The 27,360-nt window shown below is 31.2% G+C and overlaps 6 protein-coding genes across 9 annotated transcripts in view; 5 read left to right on the top strand and 1 right to left on the bottom strand.

The window, feature by feature from the left end:
* Window positions 1–27,360, top strand: part of LOC105208998 (uncharacterized protein DDB_G0283357) — a 131,501-nt gene that overhangs the window by 16,620 nt on the left and 87,521 nt on the right. The window lies entirely within an intron of this gene.
* On the top strand, window positions 40–7,519 carry LOC105209002 (uncharacterized). The gene is made up of 3 exons (XM_011179136.3): window positions 40–3,440; window positions 4,866–4,989; window positions 5,079–7,519. The coding sequence occupies exons 1-3, from the start codon at window positions 3,387–3,389 to the stop codon at window positions 5,294–5,296; spliced, it is 396 nt and encodes a 131-aa protein (XP_011177438.1). The 5' UTR covers window positions 40–3,386; the 3' UTR covers window positions 5,297–7,519.
* On the top strand, window positions 7,338–25,521 carry LOC105209001 (protein snakeskin). The gene is made up of 4 exons (XM_054232417.1): window positions 7,338–7,584; window positions 20,354–20,471; window positions 21,804–22,023; window positions 22,806–25,521. The coding sequence occupies exons 1-4, from the start codon at window positions 7,543–7,545 to the stop codon at window positions 22,867–22,869; spliced, it is 444 nt and encodes a 147-aa protein (XP_054088392.1). The 5' UTR covers window positions 7,338–7,542; the 3' UTR covers window positions 22,870–25,521.
* On the top strand, window positions 19,506–20,445 carry LOC114803621 (uncharacterized). The gene is made up of 2 exons (XM_029038260.2): window positions 19,506–19,608; window positions 19,879–20,445. Exons 1-2 carry the CDS (start codon window positions 19,509–19,511, stop codon window positions 20,094–20,096), a joined length of 318 nt encoding a protein of 105 aa, XP_028894093.1. The 5' UTR covers window positions 19,506–19,508; the 3' UTR covers window positions 20,097–20,445.
* Window positions 24,414–25,150, bottom strand: LOC105209000 (uncharacterized). The gene is made up of 3 exons (XM_011179134.3): window positions 25,012–25,150; window positions 24,840–24,957; window positions 24,414–24,780 (listed from the first exon to the last, which is right to left on the bottom strand). The coding sequence occupies exons 1-3, from the start codon at window positions 25,045–25,047 to the stop codon at window positions 24,584–24,586; spliced, it is 351 nt and encodes a 116-aa protein (XP_011177436.1). The 5' UTR covers window positions 25,048–25,150; the 3' UTR covers window positions 24,414–24,583.
* LOC105208999 (uncharacterized) lies at window positions 25,383–26,218 on the top strand. 2 transcript variants are annotated; one of them, XM_011179133.3, is made up of 3 exons: window positions 25,383–25,521; window positions 25,584–25,701; window positions 25,924–26,218. In XM_011179133.3, the coding sequence occupies exons 1-3, from the start codon at window positions 25,486–25,488 to the stop codon at window positions 26,136–26,138; spliced, it is 369 nt and encodes a 122-aa protein (XP_011177435.1). In that variant the 5' UTR covers window positions 25,383–25,485; the 3' UTR covers window positions 26,139–26,218. The 2 variants fall into 2 exon arrangements, with proteins under 2 accessions (XP_011177435.1, XP_028894092.1); XM_029038259.2 differs by having other exon boundaries at window positions 25,482–25,521; window positions 25,606–25,701.

Below are 27,360 nucleotides of genomic sequence, written 5' to 3'. Positions count from 1 at the left end.
GAATTAAACTCTTACTGTCTAATAGTTTTCCTGCACGTAAACAGCAAAATTGAGAGGAAAACTTGTTTTAATGCATTTCAGATTGTTGAAGTTTTAATTGAAGCTCTTTTATATTGTAGAGTAGTATACACATGTAATTTTATTGATCAGTTTAATTAAATTAAGTATAAGATACTTGCATTCCGAGTAGTAATGGATTGGCTATTAATTCATATTTTTAAAACGAAAACCTCCAATAAAATTTTCAAAAATTGGAAAGGATTCCACACAGACTCCTTCAAATTGGTTTTGGAAGCGAAAAGGAAACGGACAAGAATGGACGATTGGGTTAATACATATGCGTTCTTGTTTTCAATTAAAATTACTGCTCTGCTACAATAGATACTACCAAAGACCCAGTGAGTGCACACGCACCCGCCTATCGCTTTTTATAATTCATGACCTGCACTTATATTACTTAAGGTCTTGCGGCTCTTATACGTGTTAGTTGCCGCATTAAAGCTTCAATGAGCTTTTTTATTCATATTCTGACGTTTTCAAATAATATAGGAGCTTTAAGCTCTTTACACTGCAAATAAAACACAAATTTAATCATAAATGTAGTTTATAGATATTTTAGTTATAGTAGATATGCTTAGCCAACTGTGACAATCGAAAAGCTTATTTATCAAGTGGTGAAAAGCTAACAGCAAAGTAGCATAAAAATTTGCGATAATCGGACAGAAATCATAATATTAGGTTTGTGGGGAATAGAGCGTAAAAGAGGGGTAATTATATAATACATGGCATATAGTCAACCGGTAGGTTGGATGTTCTCCTATTCGGATACGGTAATTAGAGGAAAGGACAGATAGTTTGGACTGAGAGTGTCAAGGCCACAATTCGTGGTAAATTTTATTTCAATATCTGTTTTGTTTCCCGCGCTTGATAATTCCAAGACAAATAAGCTGTTGATGTTCAAATGGTATTAATTAGAAAACTTATGTTGTTGCGTACCTATTTCACCCATTTTCGAATTAAGCCAAAGGCGGGTTAAAAATAGTAATTGGGAAAATATAATTTTTGAAATAGCATTTAAGCATCTCTCCAGGTTTTAATAATATTTATGCGATTTTGTATAATCGTTTGGATATTAAAATAATTTATTTTTGCTCCAACTAGTATCTAAAGGACCTGTCTGGTTTTATTATATAATATTTTCAAACAAATGTAAAGAGCTGGGTTATGAAAGGTATATAAATTAACTCATTAAATACAAATGACGAAGTAAATTTTTGATCCGTATGGACATTTTTTTTCGTTGATCCGTTTGGACTTTTTTTTTCGTTAAGGGGTTACGCCACCCTAAAATATGAAAATCGGACGTTTTTAAGGATTTTTTTGACAAAACTATTTGAGGTAGAACTTCTTTACATTTTTTGCTAATTTAAAACTTTATAAATACTAAAAAAATATTGTTTTTAATTAAAAATGGCAGTGATATAAGCATTGTCGTGGATCAATTTTACCGGAACACTCCTTCATGGTGTACATAATTGGCATTTAAATTTTTGTCTGAAGCAAGTAAACGACTATTTTTCTTAAAAAGTCATACATTTTGAACAGAGACGGTTTTTTTGAAAACAAATTTTTACGCAATTGTCAGCACTTGAAAATTTTATTGTATATTTTGGGGTAAAAATACCGTATAAAAAATTGGATAAAATTTTTTCAAATTATTCAATCGAAAAAATTCCACGTCACTCTGTGGAAAATCTATTAAGGAAGATGTATTTTAATTAATTTAAGAAGAAAAAAATTTACTATCGGGTGCTTCCACCGCTCAGACTTCTAATGATCATAGCTTTCGGAGACATCTCAAAATACTCGTTAGAATATAGGCTTTGAAATTAAGCAAAAATTAAAAAAAAATTTATTTTATTTCGGGGTGGCGTTATACCTTAACTGACATAACCTCAATTTTTCTATAATATACGCCGGGTATGCAACACACACTTCTGCCCGAATTCAGCTTTATTCAAAATTTTTTAACCTAATTTTCTTTGCTTATGTCATAATGAGCTCACATATATGGACCTTAGGGTTATATTATGAGCAAATTACAAACTCACATTCATATGACGATTAACTGAGTCATTACCTATTTCATTATACATATGTACATACATACATGTTCTCATATGCAGTACAATAAATGCAATAAAGTTCTGTTTGTAATCTGTGTGTTTGCATGGAATTTTGAATCACATCATTTGTGCTGCGTAAACAAATTATGGAACCATAAATTGGCACATTCAAATGGAAGTCACATATGAATAGGCCATGTGTCTATAGTGGATTCCTAAGGTACGCACAGCAATTAACGGTACAAACAAAAGCTGGTATAAACAGCAAACAAAAAACGCTAAATAATTGTGCCAGATATGTGTTTGTATGTATCTTCTTCTGTATTTGAAAACTGTGTCATGAAATTGGCATTTAAGAACGATTTAGGCTCTTCAATGTGCTGTGATCACTTCAGTCTAATTTTCTAATTTCGAAATTCGTTTGCATTTAGAAATAATTGTTCTTAGCTACTTAATCATGAAATTATTTTAGACATTAAAGTGTGGCAATCGCGTTGGGAAAAATCATTTTTGTCTTTCTTTTTTCTTTTTTCTGTTTTGGATCCACACTTCTGTTTTCATAATATTTGAGACGCGCTGTCTGCTGTTCATATTCCATTTCAATATTTTTTCTGATTTTATTTTTGTGGTTTCAAGTGCCTTCGTGTGCTCTCTTCTGTTTGTAAAGGCCCCTTGAAATGTGCTTATTCTTCCACTTATCTCTTTGTTTCCACTTTAGCTGCGCTTCCACTCGTCCCATCAACCTATCAACCTATTCCATCGAAAACCACATGCGGTTGCCCTGATCTACTATGTATGCACTCATATTGAAAGCGTATTTCCTTCCTAAAGTGTAATTAATTAATGCTGGGCACTATCATCGTTGGTCCATCATCTGCGCGCTTCGTTCATTCCATGGGCTCATTATAGTCGTTGTAAAATTGTAAAAATGATAGTTTTGTGTTGTAGACGCAGATAAATAAATGAATGGAATGTTTCGAGCATAATTCCATACATTTCCAATTGTAATTTGCCAATCTGTCGATTATGTGCAGCCAGAAAGTGGCATTCGTGTAGCTCGATTTGCAGCAATGACTCTCATCAGTTCACTTTTTACCTTGGATACGTTCGTTTCGGTTCTCTCAACGAATTCGGTTTATTTGCCATTGTGTTAAGGATATGTGAACTAGAACATACTAATATTTGTTTTGATAAACAATTTAGTAGTAGCTTGCGTTTCTAGCGTTAGAACCCCGATCTGTTGACCCGAAGTGAAAAAACATGTCACATAATGAACGGAAAGCTCGTTTGAGTGCAGTTAAATTTATGGAATTGGTAATACTTTGCATACAAAATTAAAAATTATGTTAAGGACTAAATGGACATTGGACACAAATCATAGTGATGTTGTCTTAGTTAAATTTTTCGTGATTCCAAAACTGCTTTCGAAATGAAAAGTTTATAGATAGAGTGAAAATGAAATTTGGAAACTGTAGAACAACGAATAATGGATTTTATGTCCCAGAAAGGAGTTAAGGATGTAACTCAAGTCACTTTCTTTAGTGAAGAATGTCATATCCTTGAGAGTCAAGATTGTCATTTATAATTTCTCAGATCCCCAAATACAAAATCTTCGCTCCAATTATCAGATGGAATTAAAAAAAGGATCTTTGAAAGCATATTGTCTAACTAGGGATGGATTACAATTAATGTTTTAATTCGAATGGATTTTCAAAGGTCCTTAATTACCCGGAACATTCAACTTTACGTCAGTACTTACAGCACATCGAATCGAACGCTTAACTTTTTGGATGATACTCTGGCGTAATGCAATACAATAAAGGGATATTATGACTAGATTCGTGGACCCAACACTTCAGATCATCATTTTACAATATAAAGTAATTTTCGAACGGGATGCCGGTAAAGGACTTGATGAAATATTTTCTAGATGCTACAGAAAGGAAATGGAAAAGTCATTACTGAGAGTTATACCTCAAAGTCGTCGAGTTGCTTTTGTAAATCCCAATATCAGCACACAATGATTATTAACCTATAAATATTAGGGAGAAATGGGTAGGAGAGTCGACATAATCGAATCGGCCTAAGATTTATAGCCTTCAGCTAAATCATTCAGTTCATTTATCCTTCCGTACATAGAGAAACCACTTATGAATCAATATATTATAGCCAGTTTTGGAGACGGCTATACCTTACATGCTGCTATATGTAGTGACTTTGTAGTATTCGAAAGGTTAATCTGTGTTATACCATAATATTACTTCTGAGATATATGAAAGAGATAAAGAAATATAGAAATCGATTCCAAATTTCCTCTGGAAAAATATTTTTTCATGGACGGCTCTAAGAAAATACAAAAGAGACTACACCATCGTATACAAAACATAAAAGCTCCGGTTCCACAATACCAATTTATACTAAAAGGAGTCTACAAGACAAAATAAAATAGTTTTTCCGGAAAATTAATTTGCCAAAACAAAACGCGCCACATACACAAAATATATCAACAAATCCCATCAGACTTTGTATTATCCCCTATTAATAAATCAAGTGTAATTTTTTGTACTCAAACCCAACCCTCGGCTAAACCCACCAGCCACTCCTCTCATTAATTAACGCTGAAACCTAATATGCAAAGTGAAAGCCAACTCGTACATATCTACCGTTATTTATAGTTACATTGTTTATCAACAGTTTACTGACACACACAAAAACCTCCGTTTGACACATTTCTTGTAGGGATTTTCCGCCGCCTGCTTGGCCCTGCATTTCTACAGTTTCGACGACCGCGACATACTGACCTCATTCGTAGCGACGGGCACCTTCTCGGGCTACATAATCGTCGTGGTGGGTATTTTCGCAGGTGCGTACACGGACATGCAGAAAAACATGTCTCCAATTCTAAAAAGTTAAAAAAATTATAATTAAATGACTTTACAAACTTGTCAACAGGTGTCCTAATGCGTGCGCCCATTCACAGACGCATCGACATATTCTACAGTGTGCTCGGCTGTGGCCTCTTCATTGCGTCGGGTGTGTTCATCATTGAGGCTTGGGAATTTTCATTTCGTACACGTACTCGCGATTTGGCGCTCATTAAGGCGTCGCTGGCCATTGTGAATGGGGTGTTGTTCGGTTTCGATGCGATTTTTACATTTCGTGACAAATGAAGAGCGCGTCGATGGTGAAGAGTCGGTGGAGGAAGGGGAGTGCGATGATGAGTTTCCGGAATTGCCAGAATTTTATAGAGTTTTTTAAGTCATAAAATGCATACATACAAACATACATTTACATACAAATACAATTTCCATTACAACACTTTTATTTTTAGCTCTAGTTGCCTGCCATTTTTTAACTGCTTTGTTGTTGTTTATTTAGTTGCCATTTTTGCAAAAAATTTTTTTGTAACAAATAAAATTTTAAATTTTTGTGCCATTGAATTATGTAGTCACTTGTATCTATGTTTGTATATATTTTTTGAAGATTTTTGCTTATGTTCTGTTAGTCCAGTGATTCTTAATGTTCTCATGTTATGGCGTTTCGCTTAACAGACAACAGATGTTTTCACTTCAATATGTACATAAATTTTGGTGATTTTTTTATTTGGCAAAATGCGCAATGTGCCAGAAATTGAAGTTTGAGCTCTCACAGCTTCACTCAACCAGAATTCAAGTGCCTTTAGCTGCCTGTTTCGTAAGATGGTTTTTGGTATTGTTGTTGTTGTAGTGACTCTTTTGTGTATTATTTATTTCTAACGTATAAATTATATAGACAATATATTCACATCAGTTATCGTTGATATATATGTGGTAAAGTCGCACTCTATAGCAGGATGTCGTCATTTTTGATTTATTCTTCGTATTTCTTCGTTTAATGGCGAAAGCTGTGACTTCATAAGTGAATTCGAATACGCAATAAAATGTTGCGCAACGTGTTTATGTGAACATGTTGATAGCATGTTCTCTGCAACTTGTTTATTGCTTTGTCACTGTCTCTATAATCCCAAGTGGTCCATGTCTACAATGACCCATTCTTAGTCGGCAAGTTGACTCCAATTCGAAAGACAATGTCTTTCATCTATTTTTATTGTAATGCTTTTTATCGGTTCCTTTAAAAATAAAATGTTCTAAAACTTGAATACTACTATCACACAATAACAAATCGTCGTTTCTTAAACCCTAGTTCTGATCAAACGTCTTCTTCCTGTACTCTTATAGAGCTGGTTACCACCACTTATCAGATCCTGACATAACAGTAATAGCAAGGCTTTGAAATCTTTAAAAACCATAAATAGATGTTCGGTGTTGATACCTTAATGGGTAATAGGTCTTTTCAATGTCAGAATGAAGAAGTAGGCTTCGATATCTTACTTAAACTCACAATAACATTTATGGTTAATATAAAGAAGACTAACTCCAAGATGTTATTTTTCTTAAGGTTATGATGAGTTTAGGATATATACTTCTAGTACTTAAGAATACTTTTAAGAAATTGTATTTTATTCGATACAGAAGACCTACTATTACATCGGTGACATCGACTTATTCATCGGTTCTAGATCTAAAGATTTTCTAATAAAATACATAGACACTACATTCGATCTAATTTCTAACAGTGGTATTATGACAGTGCGATCTGATCTCAACCTCATTTTCTGTGGTTAGGGTATCGTGATAGTTTTCCAAATTAGATCGAAGATCTTATAGTTCTTTAGATGCGTTGATTACCGTGTATCTTACTTCTGTTTCTATGACTTCACAAAACAGTAAAAAATATGACCAGGTGAACAACTGCTTGAACAAAAAGAGGGTTGGTTTCAATATAAATAGTATACATACAAAGAACTAAACTATTTAACCCCTATAGTTTTAAGAAAAAACTCTCTCCCGTTTTTTTTTTTATTCGGTAACACACCTTTTGTTCCACTGTATGTCAGTTAAATAGTGCACGTACAAATTTATATATAGGTCATTCTGAAGCTGAAGAAACATGTGTTTTCAGAGGCAACTGAAAAAAGTTAAGTTTTCCAGCAATATTTTCAGTGAGAGAGAGAGCTGCAAAGCAACATGTAGCTGTGATGGCAGCAACGCGTTTCAATGTCAACAATGCCAGTAGACTGCCGAAATGACGACACCGGCGAACCGAACAACGCTCCACCAAGCAAACAACCAGTTAGCTAGCTAGCCGAACCCCAAACGAAGCGTTGCTAAATTGGTGGCACACACGAAATCAAGAATCAGTACGATTTGAACGCTCGCGATAGCAACGCGTTTGTTGTGAAAGAAAAACTTGTATTTTAAATAAAAATAAAACAAAATTAAAATAAGCCACTGTGTAAACAAGTGTTTTGGCTTGTGAACAATATATACATATAAAGGAATAAGAAAGTATTTTGTAAAACAAAACAAAAATAAAAATGGAGTTCAACAATCGTCTTTTGCTGAAAATTATTGAGCTGGTAAATTCACAAAGCATCTGTTTTTGTTATAATTAAATATTGCTGAAATATTCCAGCGCAATTTATGGACTCGTTGATAATTGTATAATTTAATAAAGCGCAAGTATTCGTTTGCCTGTTGGCATTTAAATTAATTGTTGAGAGAAAAGAAAAATAGTTTTTATATTTGAGCAAAAAAATAAGTAATTGATTAATTGGCTCTGAAATTAAATTAATTAATTTTTGTGTTAATTTTTTTGGAATTAAATTGTTTAATAAAAATTTATTAACTTAATATAGTTTATATTAAATCATAAAAATCTCTATTGTGAATTTTAAGCCAAAGTGACTAAATATAATTAATTTTGTTGTTTTTAATATTAAATCGCATAACTTAATTTTGAAACGATCCTTTTTTATACCAAAATAGAAATAGTTCAAAAATATTTAAACTAATTGAATTCAAAGTTTTCTCAAATTTGTATTGTCTCAGTGTTTTCAAAACTATTTATATATATTCCGTCGTCTACTTTGGCACATTTTCTGAAACTTAAAGCACGATCAAATAAATGTGAAATATAGTATGAAAGTTAAAAAGTTATAAAAGGCAAGAAGTTAGAAAAATCCAATTGAATGAGACAGGGAAAGGTATAAAGTAGTCTACTTCATATATGACATACAGAGTTGTTTATATCAACTCTTTTATTAATACCTCAAATACGGAAAATATGATTTAATATTTCCCTAAGTATTTTCTAAAGATTCTCGATGGCCCAAATATAGAGTAAGTTCGGGTAATATGGAATACCAATTTTTTTTTAATCATAACTATGACAGTATGATTCCGAAACTTTCGAAATTCGACACACATCATCAAAATACCTTAAAAAATCATGTCTTGAAGGCATATTGCATGAATAATCCATACTCTGTAAGCAAGGATCTTGAGTCTCTTGTACGATTCTATACAATTTAGTTCGAATAATAAAATTGTTATAGGATAGCTATATCTGTTCTGAAAATACGCTTTATAAGCATGCTCTGAGGTTAGATTGGGGCCACTGATGTTTTTGCTGCGAATAGAATCATATTTTGTCAAATAAATCCTTCGAAATATACATGTTCGCATTGGTTTCGAGGCATTCATAAAGGGGGTCTAGTTTTACTTTTCAAGTTTTAGAGACTTTTTGATAATTGTTCTATACAATTTAGTTCGAATAATAAAATTGTTATAGGATAGCTATATATGTTCTGAAAATACGCTTCATAAGCATGCTCTGAGGTTAGATTGGGGCCACTGATGTTTTTGCTGCGAATAGAATCATATTTTGTCAAATAAATCCTTCGAAATATACATGTTCGCATTGGTTTCGAGGCATTCATAAGGGGGATCTAGTTTTACTTTTCAAGTTTTAGAGACTTTTTGATAATTGTTCAGTGCACTTTTTAGAGAAATAATATCTAACTTAAGCCGATATTCTGGTTTCTCAAAGCATTGTCTCTTATGGACTAAGTGTATCACTTTTGAGAGGATCAGTTATAGAACGTTACCTAACCTAACCCTGATTAATCTGCATAGAAAATGTTAGTCAAAATGCATCATGTGTCAAAATGCTTTCATTCAGTACATTATTTGTGGAAAAAAAATAAATTTTTAAACCACAAAAAGGTCGTTTGAAGTTGTGTGAATATACCTAGATACATTGGTAGTATATTGTCTGAGGACAATGTACATTAATCCTCAGTTCCAGTTGCTTTCTAACTCTACCGTTTCCAGTCACCACCTTGTATAGAATCCACACACATAAATCACAAGCATACATACCCGTATTTCCTTGATGGCTACCCGCCCGCCAATCAATACCACAAAAATATCACATGATTTTGTTCTCCTTTACTTTACTTACTACGCCACTAAAATTCATCAAAGCAATTACTTTTGTTATTGTTGTTTTTACAAGCGACATTAATGCTGTTGCATGCTATTGTCATAAAAGTTTGCTGGTTATCCTTGAAGCTACAATTTCACGATTTCTTTTTATTTCACACACAAACACAAATTTCTGCTGAGAAAATCGCTGAGCAAGTCTGAGCGAGTGTTTATGTTAGCTAAGCTACACAAAAATGTTGCGCAACATGTTTATAAACATTCTTTAGTAGATACTAAGACCGATTTCACACAGGCAATTTTTGTTGCGGCAATTCTTAGTTTTATAGGAGAGGGGGCGACCAAGGGAAGCGAAAGAGAGAGAAATTCTCCTCTCTTCGTCGCCCCCTCTCCTATAAAGTTAAGAATTGCCGCAACAAAAATTGCCTGTGTGAAATCGGTCTAAGCGTACTTTTATTTGTGTGCTGTGACATCACTGCTCTTTCATGTGTGTGTGTGTTTATAGTAATGAACTATAATATGGCGCGTAAACTCAAGACAAGCCCATAATGTTTAAATCGCATAAAGCTAAAAGAATAAAAGTGAAACAACAATGAAGTCAGTCGCAACAATTTAATTACGCCTGTCTAGATCACGCAACTATTTTTAGGCGGTGCGCTAAGCTGAGCTTAAAATTAACGTGTGATCTAGCTTTGTTGAGAACGTTCTTTATTTTTATTATTATTTTTAGTATTTTTTAATTATTCTATTCTTTCATTTATTATGTTGTTAAATGACTTGAACTGGTATTTTGCTGTTTCGCTAAATTATGCGTGAGCTGCTTCTTGTCTAATGCTTCGTTTCCTTTTACAATGCGTTGTTTTAATTGAAATTTCATTCTCGCACTTTGTACACGCATGCGTAATTCATTAACTTCGTTTGTCTTTGAAGGTAAACTCTTTTGTTTTTTTTTGTTTTTTCTGTGTGGCGTGTGAACATATAAGGTTTCCTTAATTTATGGACACACACACCAAATCGGTTGTTTGGCATAGCTAGCCATAATTACGGTTGTTTTGTTATTCATGCCGTAATATAAAATAGTTTTGGGCTCACTTTCGGTGGTGGTAACTTTTGCTTTCGGGAAGGCTTAGCTACTCTACGCATATTGAATTTCGCATTAGAGTTTGGTGGGTTCGTTTACTGTCTTTAACAATCGCTGACACATCGTTGATATACATTTATGCATATGTATTGTTGTCTGCCTTGTCAAAGCCGGTCTCAAAAACAGTATTTTGTTGTTGTTGTTGTTTTTCAGACTCTAGTTTGCTTCCGAAATGATGTCATTTTAGAATTTTTCTGGCACTTTTTTCAAAGAAGATGAATGATTTTGTGCTGCGCCGGCTTTTTTTGTTTTGTTTTGTTTTGAGAATACTGAATTTGGGCTTAGAAAATGTAAAGTGAGGCTTTAAGAGACTCATATATATTTACGGAAATAGTTACATAACGAACTTTTGTAGATATGTATTTGAAGTAAATTATATAATAAGAATATTATGCTAAATTTGGTTATTATTGCCATAATTATGGTATAATTCTAATCTTAGATTGTATTAATTAGCGATCAGAGAACAATAAATAGTTGTTTATGAAAATTATTTATCCATTTGACCATTTTCGCTGTTTTCTGCTTCTTTAAGAATTCTAATTATTTTTTGTACCAATTTGCCTGAAAACAATAATAAATTTTTATTATTTTGTAGATCCTATATAAATTTTATAATTGATATTTTCGATGACGAATTCTGAAAAGTTCTTAAGTTTTCCATTAAATAAGGCAAAAACCGTTTATATTTTGTTTTATAAACTTATAAACCAACCAAATGTGTTTATTATAGTATAAAGAGACTAATATATTATGGAAACAGCTCTAGATAGAAGGCACATTAAATAGTTTGTTCTCAATTTTACATGGACTAGACATTATAGGAACTAGGGCAGTCTAAAGCTTATATAGAATAAAGTTCCCCGTCTCTAACCAGGCTTGGGTACTACATGGAACTGGTTTCAAAAATATTATTTTGCATACATTATCTGGAAACATCTTATATACAAGAGTAGATCTGAGGGTTATGCTTTAGAGGCCATGAAAATGCTCCAACGACTGTAGAAAAAATCAACAAATAAAAAATAACAACCTTGTGATTCCAAATAATTTATGTTCCAAAAACCAATTTATTTAATTTATTTGCTCATTTGTCCATTACTTTTATGGTTAATTAAATAACCCCAAGCTATTATATTTATTATTTCAAATCAAACTAATTTACTTTTTACATACAAAATAATTTTAATTTGTTTATTGTGATTTTGCCGACTCTTTGCTGACTGCTTTATGATGTCATGCTGCCAAATGACTTTGTACATACACTCACAAAAACAGAAATTCTAATTTAAATATATTTTTCGCTAAACACTTGTATAAATATGCATAAAAGAACCGCAATTTACCTGTATATATGTCTGTATGTATACTTATATATAGTATATAGTGTGTGGGCAAATAAAGAAGTGATAAAGCTGCTTTTTGCGTCAATTTTAGTCTGGTTCCATTGTGTTCCCAAGTCGAAAACTCTCGATTTGTGAGCTTGAATTGTGGTTTTTTCGGCGAAGTGACAGACTTTTTATTTCATTTAATGTCATTTATTTGAGTACTGATTAATTTTACCTTGTGGTTTAATGTGAGTTTATTCAAGTTTAATATAAAAAGATTAGTTAGAATGTGTGTTGGAGTGACCATAAAAATATTGAAAATTTTTATTAATCACGTAGACAATTTTATATAATACTTATATTATATATGTATTAGTATTCATTATATCTAAGAAACTTAAATAATTTTTTTAACGATTAAACGATTATTTTTTTTGAAAATGTGTTCTTACTAAAATAAGAAAAAAATCAATAGCATAAATTTTGAATGAATTTCCAGTTTAATGAAGACATTTTGAAAATTATCTGTTTACTACAACATTTATTGACCGTTACTCGGTGGGTGGCGTTATTCACAGGCATAGATACATCACTGAGTAAATCAGTGTATCTGGCGTATACGTTAAGATTTATTTACTTAGTAATTTTATGTGGCTATAAAAATAAAATTTGGCGTAAACTCATATTTCAAAGGCGTAACGGGAAGCAATAAAGATTTTGTAGCGGAGCAAAATATGAGAAAACTAATAAATATTTACATATTTACAGGGAAATGAATGAATTTACTGTAAATGAAAAGCTTTTTAGAAAACATATGTATTTTCATATCTAAATGGTCAACAAAATGACTGTCAGAATATTCTGAAATGTCAAAAATTTTCTGAAAAACAATATTGTGTACATCATAAACAACAAAAAGTGAGACGTTTAAGATTAGTTTTTTCATTTTTTTTTCTATTTTAAAATTCGTGTTTGTGCCAGAGAAATATACATTAAACTCGAGTTTAATTGCTTAGAAACTACAATGATAAATGCAATAAAAATTGAAATGATACCACATCTAAATTGATCATGCTAAATACTTCCAATAGAAATTTGCCGGTCACGTCGGCGTATGAGTAATTTACTGGTTAGATTACAAATCAACAAAGTTACTTCAAAATCTAAACAATTTCCGTATGCATATCAGCATCCATGTAAAATACAGACCTCTTTCTCGGAAATTACTTTATTGCTTTACAGTTCTACAAATTTCTATTTTACATGCACATATTTACACATATGTATATATAAAATTTAAAGCAGCAAAGCAAATATGTTTATATCTAAATAAAGTTTTCACTAACTTTTGTTTACATATTCTCATGTAAATAATTATATATGAATTTATGTGTACTTATATATAGGGTGTGCATGGTCAGTACATATAATTACATCATGCTTTTATCACCCATTTAAAGAAAAAAATGCAAAGAAAAACACTTTATGCGCTCACTAGGTCATAAATACGCTATAACAATACGAATATCAAGCGCCTTTTTAGTTTTCAATATGCAAATGATTGATAATAAAATGCACAAGTAATACAATAAAAATGTGATTATTCACTTTGAGAGCTTACTTATACATGTGTATTTAAAAATATTTGCTCATGTGTGCCATGCGTAAGTGCAAGTGATCGCTGTGGTGATATTCAAGACTTCAATTGGTTGAACAATTTCTATATATATATATATATATATATATATACCTACTTCATATGCTGGGAAATTTGTATTTTTTGTGGGTCAGCAGTATATACGCTTGCGTACAAGTGTGATTTTATTTTTATTAAAATAATTTTTTTTCCACATTTACTTTTACTTGAATGTATTATGAATAATGATGTCATGTTGGTAGAACAATTATATTTATTTTTATGTTATGACTGCCACCAATATCAATTTTGTACGTGATTTTCCTGTGAAACATCTAACGAAATGCCGATAAATTTATAAAAAATTAAGTAATTTTTCAAGGAAATGTAGCTTTGCATATTTTATCAGCGAAAACAACATTCCAATTTATTTTAAACTACAATTATTTAAATTAAAGCGTTTGTTGTTTCTTATCTTTATTATTTTATTTTATTTTAATTTATTTTATTTTATTTTATTTTATTTTTTTGGTTTATTTTAATTTATCTTTTTATTTTATTTTATTTTAATTTATTTTATTTTATTTTATTTTATTTTTTTATTTTATTTTATTTTATCTTTTTATTTTATTTTATTTTTTTATTTTATTTTATTTTATTTTATTTTATTTTTTTTAGTTTATTTTATTTAATTTTATTTTACTTTATTTTATTTTATTTTATTTTGTTTTATTTTATTTTATTTTATTTTATTTTTTTTTATTTCATTTTATTTTATTTTATTTTATTTTATTTTATTTCATTTTATTTTATTTTATTTTATTTTATTTTATTTTATTTTATTTTATTTTATTTTATTTTATTTTATTTTATATTATTTAATTTAATTTAATTTAATTTAATTTAATTTAATTTAATTTATTTAATTTTATTTAAACGATATACTTCATTTTCTAATACTAACTTCAGCTGATATTCTAAATGCTTAGTCATTGCTTACAAATTCATCGTTCAATATAGTTTGTTGACTGATGAGTGGAAATATCCAAAAAAATATACAGTTTTGCGTAGCATAACGCCCTATAGCTCCACAACGTGTCTCGCCATATTTAGTTTTATCTTAAGATAACTTTTTTATCAAATCTTGGCATCGAAACAAATACATACATACAATACTTATGTACTGGATGGACTTTCCCAATAATAACAATAGGTGTCTTAAGTTGTCAACGACAGTACTTAGTATCTGACAGCTCTTAACCCTTTGTTAATTATTACTACGTAGGTGCTAATTAATTGCGCGCGTGTATGTAAGTCTAAGACCACTCGTAGACACTTCAAATTTCAAGTGCAATTGAAAAAACTCTATACAGATTGATTATACTTATTTTGACATATAAGTCATTAGCATACTTAAATAATTGAATAAAAAATGTAATACTTTTTTACAATTACATACTTGAATAAGGCGTTAAGGCATTTAATATACCGCGATAACGCGCGCCAATGTTCTTCAGTGATAACGATTTAAGTCGTAAACATCAACAATTAATCATCTTAAGCTGTTTACTTTATTTATTTATGCCAATTTATTTATTTCTTTCTTTTTTGTATTCTTCCATTTGTTTAAATATATATTCGAGTCGTTAGTAATATTAATTAAGTATTGTGAAAATAAGTGGTCGCAAATGTTTGCTATCAAGTTTCTTGGTCTTATTCACAATCAGCAAATCCCTTGAATTCAATTTAAATATTTGTATTTATATTAGCAGGCTTTTATTTTATGCTCTTGACAGTGAATTGCCCAAGATAGCTTGTTGAGAATTAAGTGGAGTTATTGAAATGGAATGGCATGGAGCAAATTGAGTCATTGAGCTTATTTTCGTATCGTGTTTGTTTGCGAAATAGATCTAAAAGTATTTCTCTAGATGGCGCTAGTATCGTATTATTCTATACTAAATTTTACTGGGTGACGGTAGCTTCACTTTCTTCTAACAAAACCCACCTAAAATATACTTAACATAACAACTAGGGTAAACAATAAAATATATTATCTCCCGCGAAGTGCCTAACTTGCTCCTAATAGCCCATTAGTGTCCACTTAAATGCTACTTAGTTTAATTGATTTATGACAGCTACTGTCAGTCAATAAAAATGACAACAAATTGACAATTACGCACCCATTTTAATGTAGTGAGCGATGACACCACATATTATATTAAGACATCATTACCAATATTGATGCAAAAATAAAAGTGATAAAACCAATATTTTATTAACATTTGTGTGTTGTTCATATATGGGCAACATTATTTTTATCATGAATTGCTATGTAAATATTATATTTTTATTTATAATGCATAAATATTTGCTAACCGTCAGATAAACTGTAATGATATTAGCACTTCACTAATATTAGAATTGTGTTCAACATTTGCTGCAAATTACAGTGAAATTTACTTCATTCATTAGTGTTGGCAAATGTCATTATACTATAAATATACATACATGTATACATATATAGGGTGGATAAAGGATATGTATATATAGCTATATCTTTATCAAAAAGTAATCTGTAGTTCATAGTAAAAACCAAATTGCAAAAATTACTAATCAACCGTTGGAAAAGGAGATACTGGATACTGTATACTATAGACCAAAATTAGCAGAAATACTAGGGTATAAAGTATAATACAAAACTACCTTTTTTAACCCTAGACGGTCATCCTTCGTCAAAATGACTACGAACTATTTTATTTTCACTGTAAATATGTTTTTAATTGTTCGTGTTGATCGTGTTTTAAGTTAAAAGAATATAAGTTTTCCTTTTTATTTTTGACTTGTATTTATTAATAATGAAATAAATAAATAAAAAAATATAAAACGCGTTCATTATTTCGACTCAGACCCTCATATTGACGAAGGATGACGTTAATGTACAAAAAAGGGACCTCCTACCAGTTCACCGATTTTTTATGAATAATATTTTTTGGTAGAAAAACACTTAGAACTTTGAAATTGCCTACCGAGGGGTAAATGAATTTTAGGAAATATTGGTCAGATATTTGGATAATTTATCTTACTAATCCTAAAGATCAAGGAAATAAATGTCGGAAGCATGAATGAAAATCGTATATTAAATAGAGCTCTGAAAATATTGTCAATTATGACTGTTCGATTTGTGTTTAAAATTTTAATAATTTTCGATAAGAAATGACGTAGATAAAATTCTAAATTATTAAGAAATAAGATCTTACTAATTTAATAATGCCTCGTTGGAAACCTAGTTGAACATTCTACAAAATTTGTCTCGATTACGAACTATGAATTTGGCATAATTAGAATTAATCAGTGGTACATAGTGACGTACTTCATTTGAGCTCTATTTTTATTAGAACTCTCTTCTAATTTATTTATCTTTTAAATTCTTTAAATTTTACTGAAAAAATTTCTTTTCTTATTCAACAACTTGAATTTGTCATTCTATTTTGCTTCAACAATAACCATACCACAAAAAAATTAAATTCAAGTTTCAATGACTCAATTTAATTATGTAAATGTTGAATTTATTCTTATAAAATTTTGAAATCATAAATATTCATGAATTTTCTCACTCTAACGCTCCTAAATTCAGTAATACTACTGACTTTGACTTTGAAAAAAAATTGAAATTAAATGGAATTTTCGTGTGACGGTTATTTGTAGGTTTCATTATAGACATATCGCTCGTTTACTGCAAAAATTTCTTAACTCAACATTTACAAAAATTGGAAAAATCCTTTTTAAAGGTTCTCATTTCGATAAAGTCTCTTTGATTGCAAAGTAAAAAATATTTCAACAACAAGTGCTCCAAAAATTCCGTTATAAAACTTGAATATGGGGTTAAACATGCAAAAAGATGTAACTCTTTATACTGGAAAGAATATTTTGGTTGTTTTGAGTTCTGATATTTTTTTTGTAAGCTAGTGATATATTTTCAACTTTTATTCTGAGCAGCAGATAATTTACATTGCAAAAATTGGTTCAAATTGCATTAAGCCAAGCATAAAATAAAAAAAAAAACAATGAAAATGTTATCATCGCTGAAATTTTACGCTTCAATGAATCACTAATTTGCATTTTGATTGAACTCTGCCATTGGTGCAGAGAACCCATGTACACTTGTACCATATGTGCTGTCATGAAACCTAGCGTTCATTGAAATCGGATGATGTAATGCTATCGTTAAAGCGTTGTAACTTTAATTAGATAACAACAAAAACAATGTGACATTAAATGTAATTTGAGTAGATTGAGTAAACGCAGTTCGAAATTGACTATGGAGATGCATGAGTAGATAGATGATTGAATGAAAATCAATTTGTTAATGAGATGATTTTCTACAATTTTCTTTCAATCTGAAAAAACTCTAGATTAAATTGTAATCTGAATATTTCTATATTTTTTTAGATTATGTCCATAGCTTTTGGCAAAAATTTCTAGGAATAAAATAATTATAAAATCTTAAATTATATTCCTTATTCTTGTTCCATATGTTTTTCGCTCTCTCTTTCTCTCCTTATGAATCACCAAATTGTCCATCCATATTTGTATTTGCATTTGCACTTAAAATTAAAAATGTTCGCACTTGAATTTCAATAATTTATTCAATAATATCCAATGAGTTTCAAGTTCAAAACAAATGTGTGCTATTGAAAAGTCGCCCCAAAGCAATAATAATACTAAAAAAATCTAATTTATAGGTCTGCCAATGACTGTTTTCATATTACAAATATTTGTTTGGAGAATTTTAATTTTTGTTGTTATTTGTGGGCTATAATTTATGTTGCGTTGGTATCAAATTTCACACGCAAATCACGTTCAGCGATTGTTCTGTTATTGTTTGGGTTTACTATTGTTATTGTTTTCATAAAAGCCGGCTGTAATAAGGCATTGTTTGTGCAATTTTATGGGTCAAATATATTTTACAAATACTATTTCTCATAAAAAATGGCAGAATTTTGGTGAAATTCGATTTCAATTTGTGCGTCTAGGCATAAAGAGTCATAGCTTCATAGTCGATTCCGAGTTACGAAAGAGCCTACATATTCGTGGGAGAAATCCATCGTATAATAAACGGATTGCATTTTCCAAAACTTCTTTGCAACTAATGATCCATCGATCTTGGAATTTACAGATGATAGTACTGCAGATCTGGAAATGTTCCATGGATCAGTTCTTATAAAATGATTTGGATGTCTTAGGATTACAGTTGACTCTTTTCAGCCTGTGAAAATGTTAGATGATATATTCTTTTCTACCGAGATGTCGGGGTTCGCATAGTCCCTTGGGAATAGTTCAAAAACATTTTCCTCTTGGGTGTTCTGGTTTTTCTGAAGCAATTTCTGCACCTTAAGATTTTCTGAAACAATGATTTTTTAAAGCTTAAAGTATTCCCTGTTCTTGGTTGTTTTTCTTTGAAAAATTCTAATATTTTTTTGCCAAAAACTTGTTTATTGTTCAGAAACCTTCTCTGAGGGAACAACATTTGTGGAGTGGTGCCAAACGCATAAATTATATAATATGCAAAGCCCGAGGACTCCTATTCAGTTCATTTTATAAGAAAGTATTCCTCATTTCTGTATTGAATTTAGATAAAATAGGTTATCTCTGATTCCGTTATGTTTTTGGAATATGTTCTCTTTGTATTTATATACTTACATATACCGTTATGCGTCCACATGCAACTCTAAGTTATTCGTTTCTTTCTCTCTCTCTCTCTCACTTAACCGTTTAACTCGTATTATTTTCCCTTCTCCTCCTTGTTTCTAAACCTTTTCGTTCAACGTCCTTGTGGCTTTTGTGCCCTGTCCACTTGTCTGTGCATTACAAAAGAAACATTAACCAAATTTGGGTTTCCTCCGCTACCCACCTTTGCAACATTTCCAGGCTTTCATCACGGGCGCCATTGTCATGATCGAAATTATAAGCGACCACTCGTACACGAGTCAAGCGATGTTGGTGTGTGGCACCCTAACGGGTTATTTGATTATCTGCTGTACTTTGCTCATCGGTAATTATTAGTAACACGCAGTAACTAGCTAAAATCAAGATACGACTACAACAAATACTAATTTATCATTTGCTGATTACACAGTCACACTTTGTTACATGCAATAAACATTATAGACCGTTATAATATAATACTATTGAACATTGTGGCAAAACATGACACATTTATTTATTTTATCTGCTTTGTGTAATGCTCCCTTTCGTTTTTTTCACCTTATTGCATTGTTTACCCACCCACGTACTTCGTTCACCCTGCCAACCCGCGGTTCAGGTCATCTACTCGGCGCAGTTATTGATAAGCGCATCGACTGTCTCTTCAGCATTGGCGCAATCATAATGTTTATCGCTTCCGGCACCATTGTGGTAGATCGTTGGTGCAGCCAATTCCTACATCCGCAGGATCGTAATGCCATAAAGGGTGCTGGCGCATTTATGCTAATCAATGCATTTATGTTTCTCGCCGACACCTTTATTATCTTACGCAGTTAAATATCATTATAAATTCTTAATTTTATATATTTTAAGTTCATTTACTAGCTTTGAATTAAGCTTACAAGAGTGTTGAAAATGTGCCAAAGTTGTGTTAAGTGTTTATAATGGTTAATGAAAATTAATAATAAAAATAAAATTTAAAAAATAATAATAATCGTAATTCATTAAAAAGAAATCATGCATCAAGTCATCCATTAATAAGTTTTTTAAAAATATGTATATAAATCAATGTTGTTGCCCCATTTTGTTTCTAGGGCATCGCGATCGCCTGCATTGTGCTTTGGGAGAACTCTGGTGCGTTGTCCTCAAGACCGCTGATTGTCTGCGGTACACTCGGTGGTTTCACTATCATCTGCGGTGTATTGTTGATTGGTGAGTAAATTTGATTTTTGTTTTTGTTATCAGAAAATAATATATTTATATTTAAGTACTAAAACCGCAAATTTAAGCACGTTTAAGTATAGTAAGCGAGGTTTCATGTTATAGTATAAAGACATCGTGTTTTTAAATGTTCTTGTTCTTGTTCTTGGGGTGTTTAAAAAATTTTGTCTTTAATTTTCTATTTTTTATGAAAACAATGTATATATATGAGTATTCAAGCAGGAATTTTCAAAAGAGTCATTTTTCACCAGAGAAACCAAAATTGTCTCCAAGATACCACTGTTTCTTCATAAACTCCAAATGAAATTTCTATAAACACCAAACAAGGTTAAAATCAAGTTAAATGATATTCTTATGCATGGTAAGCTCTGTTTTAGTGAGTAGTCAACTAAAAAATAACTTCAATAATCTCGATTTTATGGTATAATAGGTTCATATTCACCCATAGGCTCGAGTTTAAAAGCTTTGTTCCATAAATTTGTCAAAGAATATCAAAATTTCAAGACTAGAATATCTTTAGATCTTTCTTACTCTCTACCAACCATTGAAATTATTATGGTTGCCGCCTTTAAATAAAGAGCTATATATTATTTTGTTTTCCATATTCTAATCCACTTAGAACAATTCTTAATAGATCTTTAGTAATTTTTGTAAGCAAATAACAACTTTCGACTGAAATTTCGATTGCCTTTTTTCAACTATAGAGACCGAAGGAAGTATTAAAAAAAACTATTTTAAGCGGCAAATAGAGACGTTTCCTTTTCCATTATAAACTTTCATCATCGAAGCTAGAGATTTTCATAATTTCTCAGTGCTCCATTTCTAAACAAAGCTTTCATTCAAAGACCGCACATTCCATCTAATTAGATGTTGTCTTCATTAAAATTATTATAAATACTATAAGGATAGACATGATCAGAGATATGTATATATTTTTGTTCGTCAGGAGAATAATTTTCAGTTTTCTTGTTTTCGTCCAAAGCAACAGAAGTGATTCGGCATGAAATGTCAGAGCTAATACAGTTTACTGTGATTAGAACAGTTCCAAAATACACCGAATTGACTATAACAGTAAAGTTTTAACCAGGATAGTAATAAATCAGGAGATATAGAATAGAGTAATTAAAATTAAGCAAAGGCAGGTTATACTATATATGAGTCTCTTAGTTTACTAAATAATTGAAATAGAACCTAGGAAATCTATACACGTACGGGTAACAAAAGTAAGGTCCATCCATTGGGATAGAAATATGTTTACGGTACCATTAAGGTTATAAAAAAATGAGAAAACACTTCTTTACAATATTTCCATATTCCTTATAGGACACATACTCAACTCGATTGTGGAGAAACGCCTCAATGCGCTCATCTCGATTTTGGGCTGTGTGCTCTTCGTCATCTCTGGCGCTCTGATCATCGATGAGTGGCATGATAACTCGAATTTCCTCTTCAAGGAACGCAAACGTAACGCACTCGCAGCTGGTTCCTTGATGATCATCAATGGTGCGGTCTTCCTCTTGGACACGCTCTCCATTTGTAGAACGTAAATGAGCAAAAAAAACAAATATAATTATCTTGAATAAAAAAAAATATTAAATGTTGCATTTATGTATGTACTACATGTAAAGAAGCGAAATACACACGCCCACACACACACAAACGTATTTTAGATCACATACAAACGCATAAACTTCTATAATATACAAAAAGTGCACTCAAATATACATACATACATACATGATATACATACATATATTCATATTTTTTAGAAATTTGTATTTTGCAAAAAGAGAATTCTCATTGTTAAAACGAAATATAAATGTATTTGTAACGCTTTTGTCCTTGTCTTATTAGAATTAAATGTTTTTATATACATAAACATATATATACGCAGACGTCTTTTGAATTGGTTGTGGGTAAGTAAAATGGGGGAGGATGAGAGGAAATATAATAATGGAGATTATAGTTGAAAAAAAAATTATAAATATCGTTCCATTATTATCCTTTTTAATGGATAGTAGCAGTAGTCTCTTAAGTAAAATAAAAAAAAATTATTTATTAAATTCTAATTCATTTAGAAATTTTCATAAAAATGTATTTTGTTGTAATCTCGACTTTCACTAGCAACTGTTTCTCATTTGGAATTTATCTTTACTCTCCGCATATCCACTTTGTGTGTCTCTCATTGTTTTCTCTGTGTGGCTTCTCATCATACTGCTGTTTTTGTTTATCTCTGTTCGTTAACATATTATTTTTACTTTATATTATTTTCTACGATTTTTATATTTTTTTTCTCTATGATTTTTTTTCTTCTTAATTTTATAGTCGACGTGAAGTTCCGATCATTAAGGATATTCCGAAAAATACTTACGATTTGAATCGATATTAATACTTTGTGTTTATATGGACCACGAGTGTTCCCTATTGGACTGGAAATTTTGTGTATTTTTGTGATATTAGTTTAAACTTTTCTTTAAGTAGTTAATAAATAATTTATTATATAAAAATTTAATAGAAAATGCATGCTTTTTGGGTGAATTATGGTTTTTGATACAATTGGTGTATCTTATATATGATTGTCTCCCATAAATATCATCCATTTCACTTCGAGCATTTGGTAGAATTTTTTTGGTGTCGAATTAACTATTCCTTAGGTCTAAAGAAAAAAAAAACAAGTAAGGAAAGGCTAAGTTCGGGTGCGACCGAACGTTTTATACTCTCACAATTTATTGATATATTTTTATTAAGATAACACACAATTTGACCCAATTTGAAAATCCTCTAATTAGGTATATGAGAGCTAGGGGAAGTGATGACCTGTTTTTAACCATTTCTGATAGAGAGACACACTATTAGAAGAAAAAGATTCCCTCTGAATTAAATTAAGATATCTGAGAGATTTACCGATATTTTCGGTGAAAAATTACCATAAGGCACTGAGTTCTTCAAATTCGATATTCGGAGCCTTGAAAAGTTATAGTCCGATTTCGACAACTTTTTCACAAGTGGTGCAACAGATCATATACAGTATTTATGTTAATTTTTATTTCGCTGTGTTCTTTGGTTCCTAATGTATACATTATAAATTGAAGGAATCAGATGGAATTCAAAATTGGGTTATATGGGAAGTTGTCGTAGTTGTGAACCGATTTCATCCATTCTCCACACGTGTCATCAGGGTGTCAAGAAAATATTATATACCGATTTTCATTGAAATATGTGGAGTAGTTCCTGAGATATGGTTTTTGACCCATAAGTGGGAGATGCCACGCCCATTTTCCATTTTGTCAAAAAATCTTTGTGCAGCTTCTTTCTAGTATTTATTCTGTAAAATTTTGTATTTCTGACGTGTTTCGTTAGTGAGTTAACGCAGAAAGCTTGGGTTATATATGTAGCTTTATTGGTTTGTGAAATATCTACAAAAAACATATTTGGAGGTGGGCCACGCCCACTTCTCCAAAAAAATTACATCCAAATATGCCCCTTCATAGTGCGATCCTTCATACCAAATTTTATTTCCATGTTTTCGGTTTTTGCCTTTTATGGGCGTGGCAGTGGTCCGATTTTGCCCATTTTCGGAAGCACCTATGGTGCCAAGAAACAAATGTGCCAAGTTTCATCAAGATATCTTAATTTTTACTCAAGTTACAGCTTGCACAGACGGACGGACGGACGGACAGACAGACATTCGGATTTTGACTCGCCTTGTCGCCCTGATCACTTTGGTATATATAACCCTATATCTAACTCGTTTAGTTTTGGGTGTTACAAACAACCGTTATGTGAACTATAGTTTTGTTCACATACTCTCTTAGCAACTTTGTTGCGAGAATGAGAATGAAATTAAGGCATGTGAAATAATTTCTGCAGTCTACCTTTATTTATGGATAAATCCAACAACCCTTGGAACTTCTTTAATGATTTTTCAATTAATCTTGCGCAAATTATTATTTATTTATAAATAACACAATACATTTACATAATTTATATTCTTTACAATTTTGTTCTCTCAGTTATCTCTTCTTTGTTCGCTCTCTTCTCATACGCATCAGACAAAAAATCTTACAAACAGATTTGCCTCATACAAATGCATTAATTACAAATTAATTTTTCAATTCCATAATGAAATCGATTAAAAACACTACACCGTTACCAATGAAGAGACCAGTTGCTATAAAATATGTTAGCCTACCATCGCCATATGAGGGTACATAGGCAATAGTTAAGCCACCACAGACGAGACTCAAAATGGCGCCAATAATTAGGAAAACTGCCACCTGATTGAATTCCAGAAATTCAACTATAAGGATATAGTTTGATAAGAAAAGGATAGGAAATTCACGTGGATGTGTTACTCACGTGCCACCAGCACAGAGGTTATTATGGTGAAACCAAAAATGGTGCCACACACGATCATAACCCGCGTCGCGTATGTGCTCAACGCATACCAAAGGACTAAGAGCACAATGCATATTACCTGAGGAAAGAATAAATTATATTTTTGTATGAATGAATTTTAATATTTGCTGACCAGCTCTACGATTCTAAAGATTGTCTTAAGTTCCATAGCGTTATTTGCTCATTTAATGAAAATTGCTTGCGTTAAAAATATTAATGTAATATAATTGGATATTGATGTTCTGATTTGAAAAAATGTTAAATGAAAGATGTCACATGAAAATTCGTGTTTGTTGTGTTTACATGAATTACAATTACAATAATATTAAATCGGCCCATCCACACTCGAATTTTTTGTCGAACTTTGATGCACAGTTCAGAATTTCAAAACAAATTTTGTAGAAATCAACAAATTCGAGTGTGGATGAGCCACTTAATAGAAAGAAACACTTGACAATACTACTTTTGCATGTCAATACAATAATATTTATTTTTATTTTTTTACGTAACTAAATTGCTTACATGTATTTATTTATGTTTTTTTTTTTGTAAGTTTTGCCAAATTTTGTAGCAGAATTCCTCTAAATAGCAAGAAATTAGTAGCGCCATGGAGCTAAAGAAAGTTTTCAGAGTAGCCGAGCTGGTAAGCGAGTAACAAAAATATGCAATTTGAAAATAGAAAGGACAACTGATATGCCTTTTCAGCTAATATGTATCTTCCTTATAGTCCTTTGGTTTACGATGAGCATATATGCGACGAGAGTTATGATCGTGTGTGGCACGATTTTCGGTTTCACCATAATAACGTCGGTGTTGGTGACGCGTAAGTGAACAAAATACCAAGCAGAGAGAAAGTTCGTAACGGTTTTTAGAAAATCATATGTTTTTGAAAATACCGAGTGGCAACTCCTAATGTAATTTTTTGCTTCCAGTTGTTAGGTCTCACTGTAAAACATATATATTCAATTAAAATGCCGTTACGAACTTGTAAACGCGTTACACCTTTCTAAATGTATATACCTCATTAATGCTCTTACCATTCCAGTTTCATTCGTGTCATTCAATGATGTGCCAGTCTTTCTCTTTATTGGCGCTATACTATTCCTCATTTGCAGTGGTTTATCTTTAGCAACGTTGCCTGTCGAAAATGATAAGAAAATAGTTTATTTTATAGCGACTGTGTTTTTCATTGCTAACGGTATAATATTTTTAATCGATTTTATTTTCGAAGTAAAAAATAAGAAAGGGGAAACTGCTTAATGTGATTTAGCATCGTGTGAAATATAGTATCTGTATGAAATTTCAAGTTTAATATATGGGCTCAAATGTGCTTGGTTTAATGATTTATTTTTTTAATGAATAATACTACAAGTCTACTATACTCTATTTACTAAAAACTCAGGTTTCTGTGTCTTAACTTTTTTAATAATTTTTTAATAAATATTTGATTATCTAAGTGTCTTATATACATACATGAATAACATCCTGAGAGCGAATGATAACACACAGTTTTAGAGTAAGCATTTTGCCTGAACCTTACAAGCAAACCTGCCCCCATTTGATTCCACAAAATATAAAATAAACTTGAATTCAAGTGAATTCTGAAGATATAATCCACCTTGGCCGGACGTAACCTCTAAAAATTTTTAACAGATCCGACATTTGTTGACACCTCAAAATGTAATTTAACCTTACCTCAAAAGACTTCAAAATAAATACCCATCTATAAACAATTTTACCCATAAAGAAACCTATCCTCACTTGACTTATCGCCATCTGCTCTACTTCGTCGTAGGCCTCCTAAAAAACAGATAACCAAACTTAATTTCATATGACTTCATATTACATACCCCACTTGATCCTTCAAAATATAAACAAGTTCGACCTCACGTCAACACACAAAATGGATGCAATTCCGACATTTTGTGACTCCTCAAAAAGTAGTTAAACTTTGCTTTGCAAGACTTCTCAACTAATCCCTAACTATAACAAAACCTAATCATAAAGAAACTTAACCTCACATAACTTGCTTACATGTACCTAATATATCCCTTACATATACCATATTTGACTTCACGTAACACTTCAAAATATAAATATAATAATGTAAGCAAATCCGGTATTTGGTAACACCTCAAAAAGTAACGGAACCTTACTTCACAAGACTTCTCAACAAATATCCAAATATAATCAAACCGAACCGTAGAGAAACCTAACCTCACTTGACTTCTCCGGATTTCTAAACTTTTAAATAAACCTGACTTCCTAACTTATACCCAACATCACCTCCCGTGAGACCTCGAAATATATATAGTTTGACTTCACGTGACCTCACAGAATGTAAACGAATCCCGGCCAAAGGTCATTGACCTCAATTCAAACCTCTCTGATTCTCAAATACAAAACTAGTACTGTTTGATCGGACGATTTGATCTATTGTTTGTTTCCAAGGTATATAAGGTAAATTGTTTTGTTCTTAAAG

Source organism: Zeugodacus cucurbitae, chromosome 5 (genome assembly GCF_028554725.1).
Source record: "Zeugodacus cucurbitae isolate PBARC_wt_2022May chromosome 5, idZeuCucr1.2, whole genome shotgun sequence".
In the NCBI taxonomy this organism is placed as follows: domain Eukaryota; kingdom Metazoa; phylum Arthropoda; class Insecta; order Diptera; family Tephritidae; genus Zeugodacus; species Zeugodacus cucurbitae.
The sequence above is the reverse complement of the archived record's forward strand: the minus strand, read 5'-3'. Positions and strand labels throughout refer to the sequence as shown.

Excerpts from the sequence above, each read along its gene's own strand:
- LOC105209002 (XM_011179136.3), top strand. The coding sequence starts at position 3,387 with ATGTCACATAATGAACGGAAAGCTCGTTTGAGTGCAGTTAAATTTATG. Across the intron at positions 3,441-4,865 it reads CAGTTAAATTTATGGAATTG|GGATTTTCCGCCGCCTGCTT; the intron begins GTAATACTTTGC and ends CATTTCTTGTAG. Across the intron at positions 4,990-5,078 it reads CGTGGTGGGTATTTTCGCAG|GTGTCCTAATGCGTGCGCCC; the intron begins GTGCGTACACGG and ends ACTTGTCAACAG.
- LOC105209001 (XM_054232417.1), top strand. The coding sequence starts at position 7,543 with ATGGAGTTCAACAATCGTCTTTTGCTGAAAATTATTGAGCTG. Across the intron at positions 7,585-20,353 it reads TGCTGAAAATTATTGAGCTG|GGCATCGCGATCGCCTGCAT; the intron begins GTAAATTCACAA and ends TTTTGTTTCTAG. Across the intron at positions 22,024-22,805 it reads ACGCTCTCCATTTGTAGAAC|TCGACGTGAAGTTCCGATCA; the intron begins GTAAATGAGCAA and ends TTAATTTTATAG.
- LOC114803621 (XM_029038260.2), top strand. The coding sequence starts at position 19,509 with ATGATCGAAATTATAAGCGACCACTCGTACACGAGTCAAGCGATGTTG. Across the intron at positions 19,609-19,878 it reads CTGCTGTACTTTGCTCATCG|GTCATCTACTCGGCGCAGTT; the intron begins GTAATTATTAGT and ends CCCGCGGTTCAG.
- LOC105209000 (XM_011179134.3), bottom strand. The coding sequence starts at position 25,047 with ATGGAACTTAAGACAATCTTTAGAATCGTAGAGCTG. Across the intron at positions 24,958-25,011 it reads TCTTTAGAATCGTAGAGCTG|GTAATATGCATTGTGCTCTT; the intron begins GTCAGCAAATAT and ends TTCTTTCCTCAG. Across the intron at positions 24,781-24,839 it reads AACCTCTGTGCTGGTGGCAC|TTGAATTTCTGGAATTCAAT; the intron begins GTGAGTAACACA and ends ATATCCTTATAG.
- LOC105208999 (XM_011179133.3), top strand. The coding sequence starts at position 25,486 with ATGGAGCTAAAGAAAGTTTTCAGAGTAGCCGAGCTG. Across the intron at positions 25,522-25,583 it reads TTTTCAGAGTAGCCGAGCTG|CTAATATGTATCTTCCTTAT; the intron begins GTAAGCGAGTAA and ends ATGCCTTTTCAG. Across the intron at positions 25,702-25,923 it reads AACGTCGGTGTTGGTGACGC|TTTCATTCGTGTCATTCAAT; the intron begins GTAAGTGAACAA and ends TTACCATTCCAG.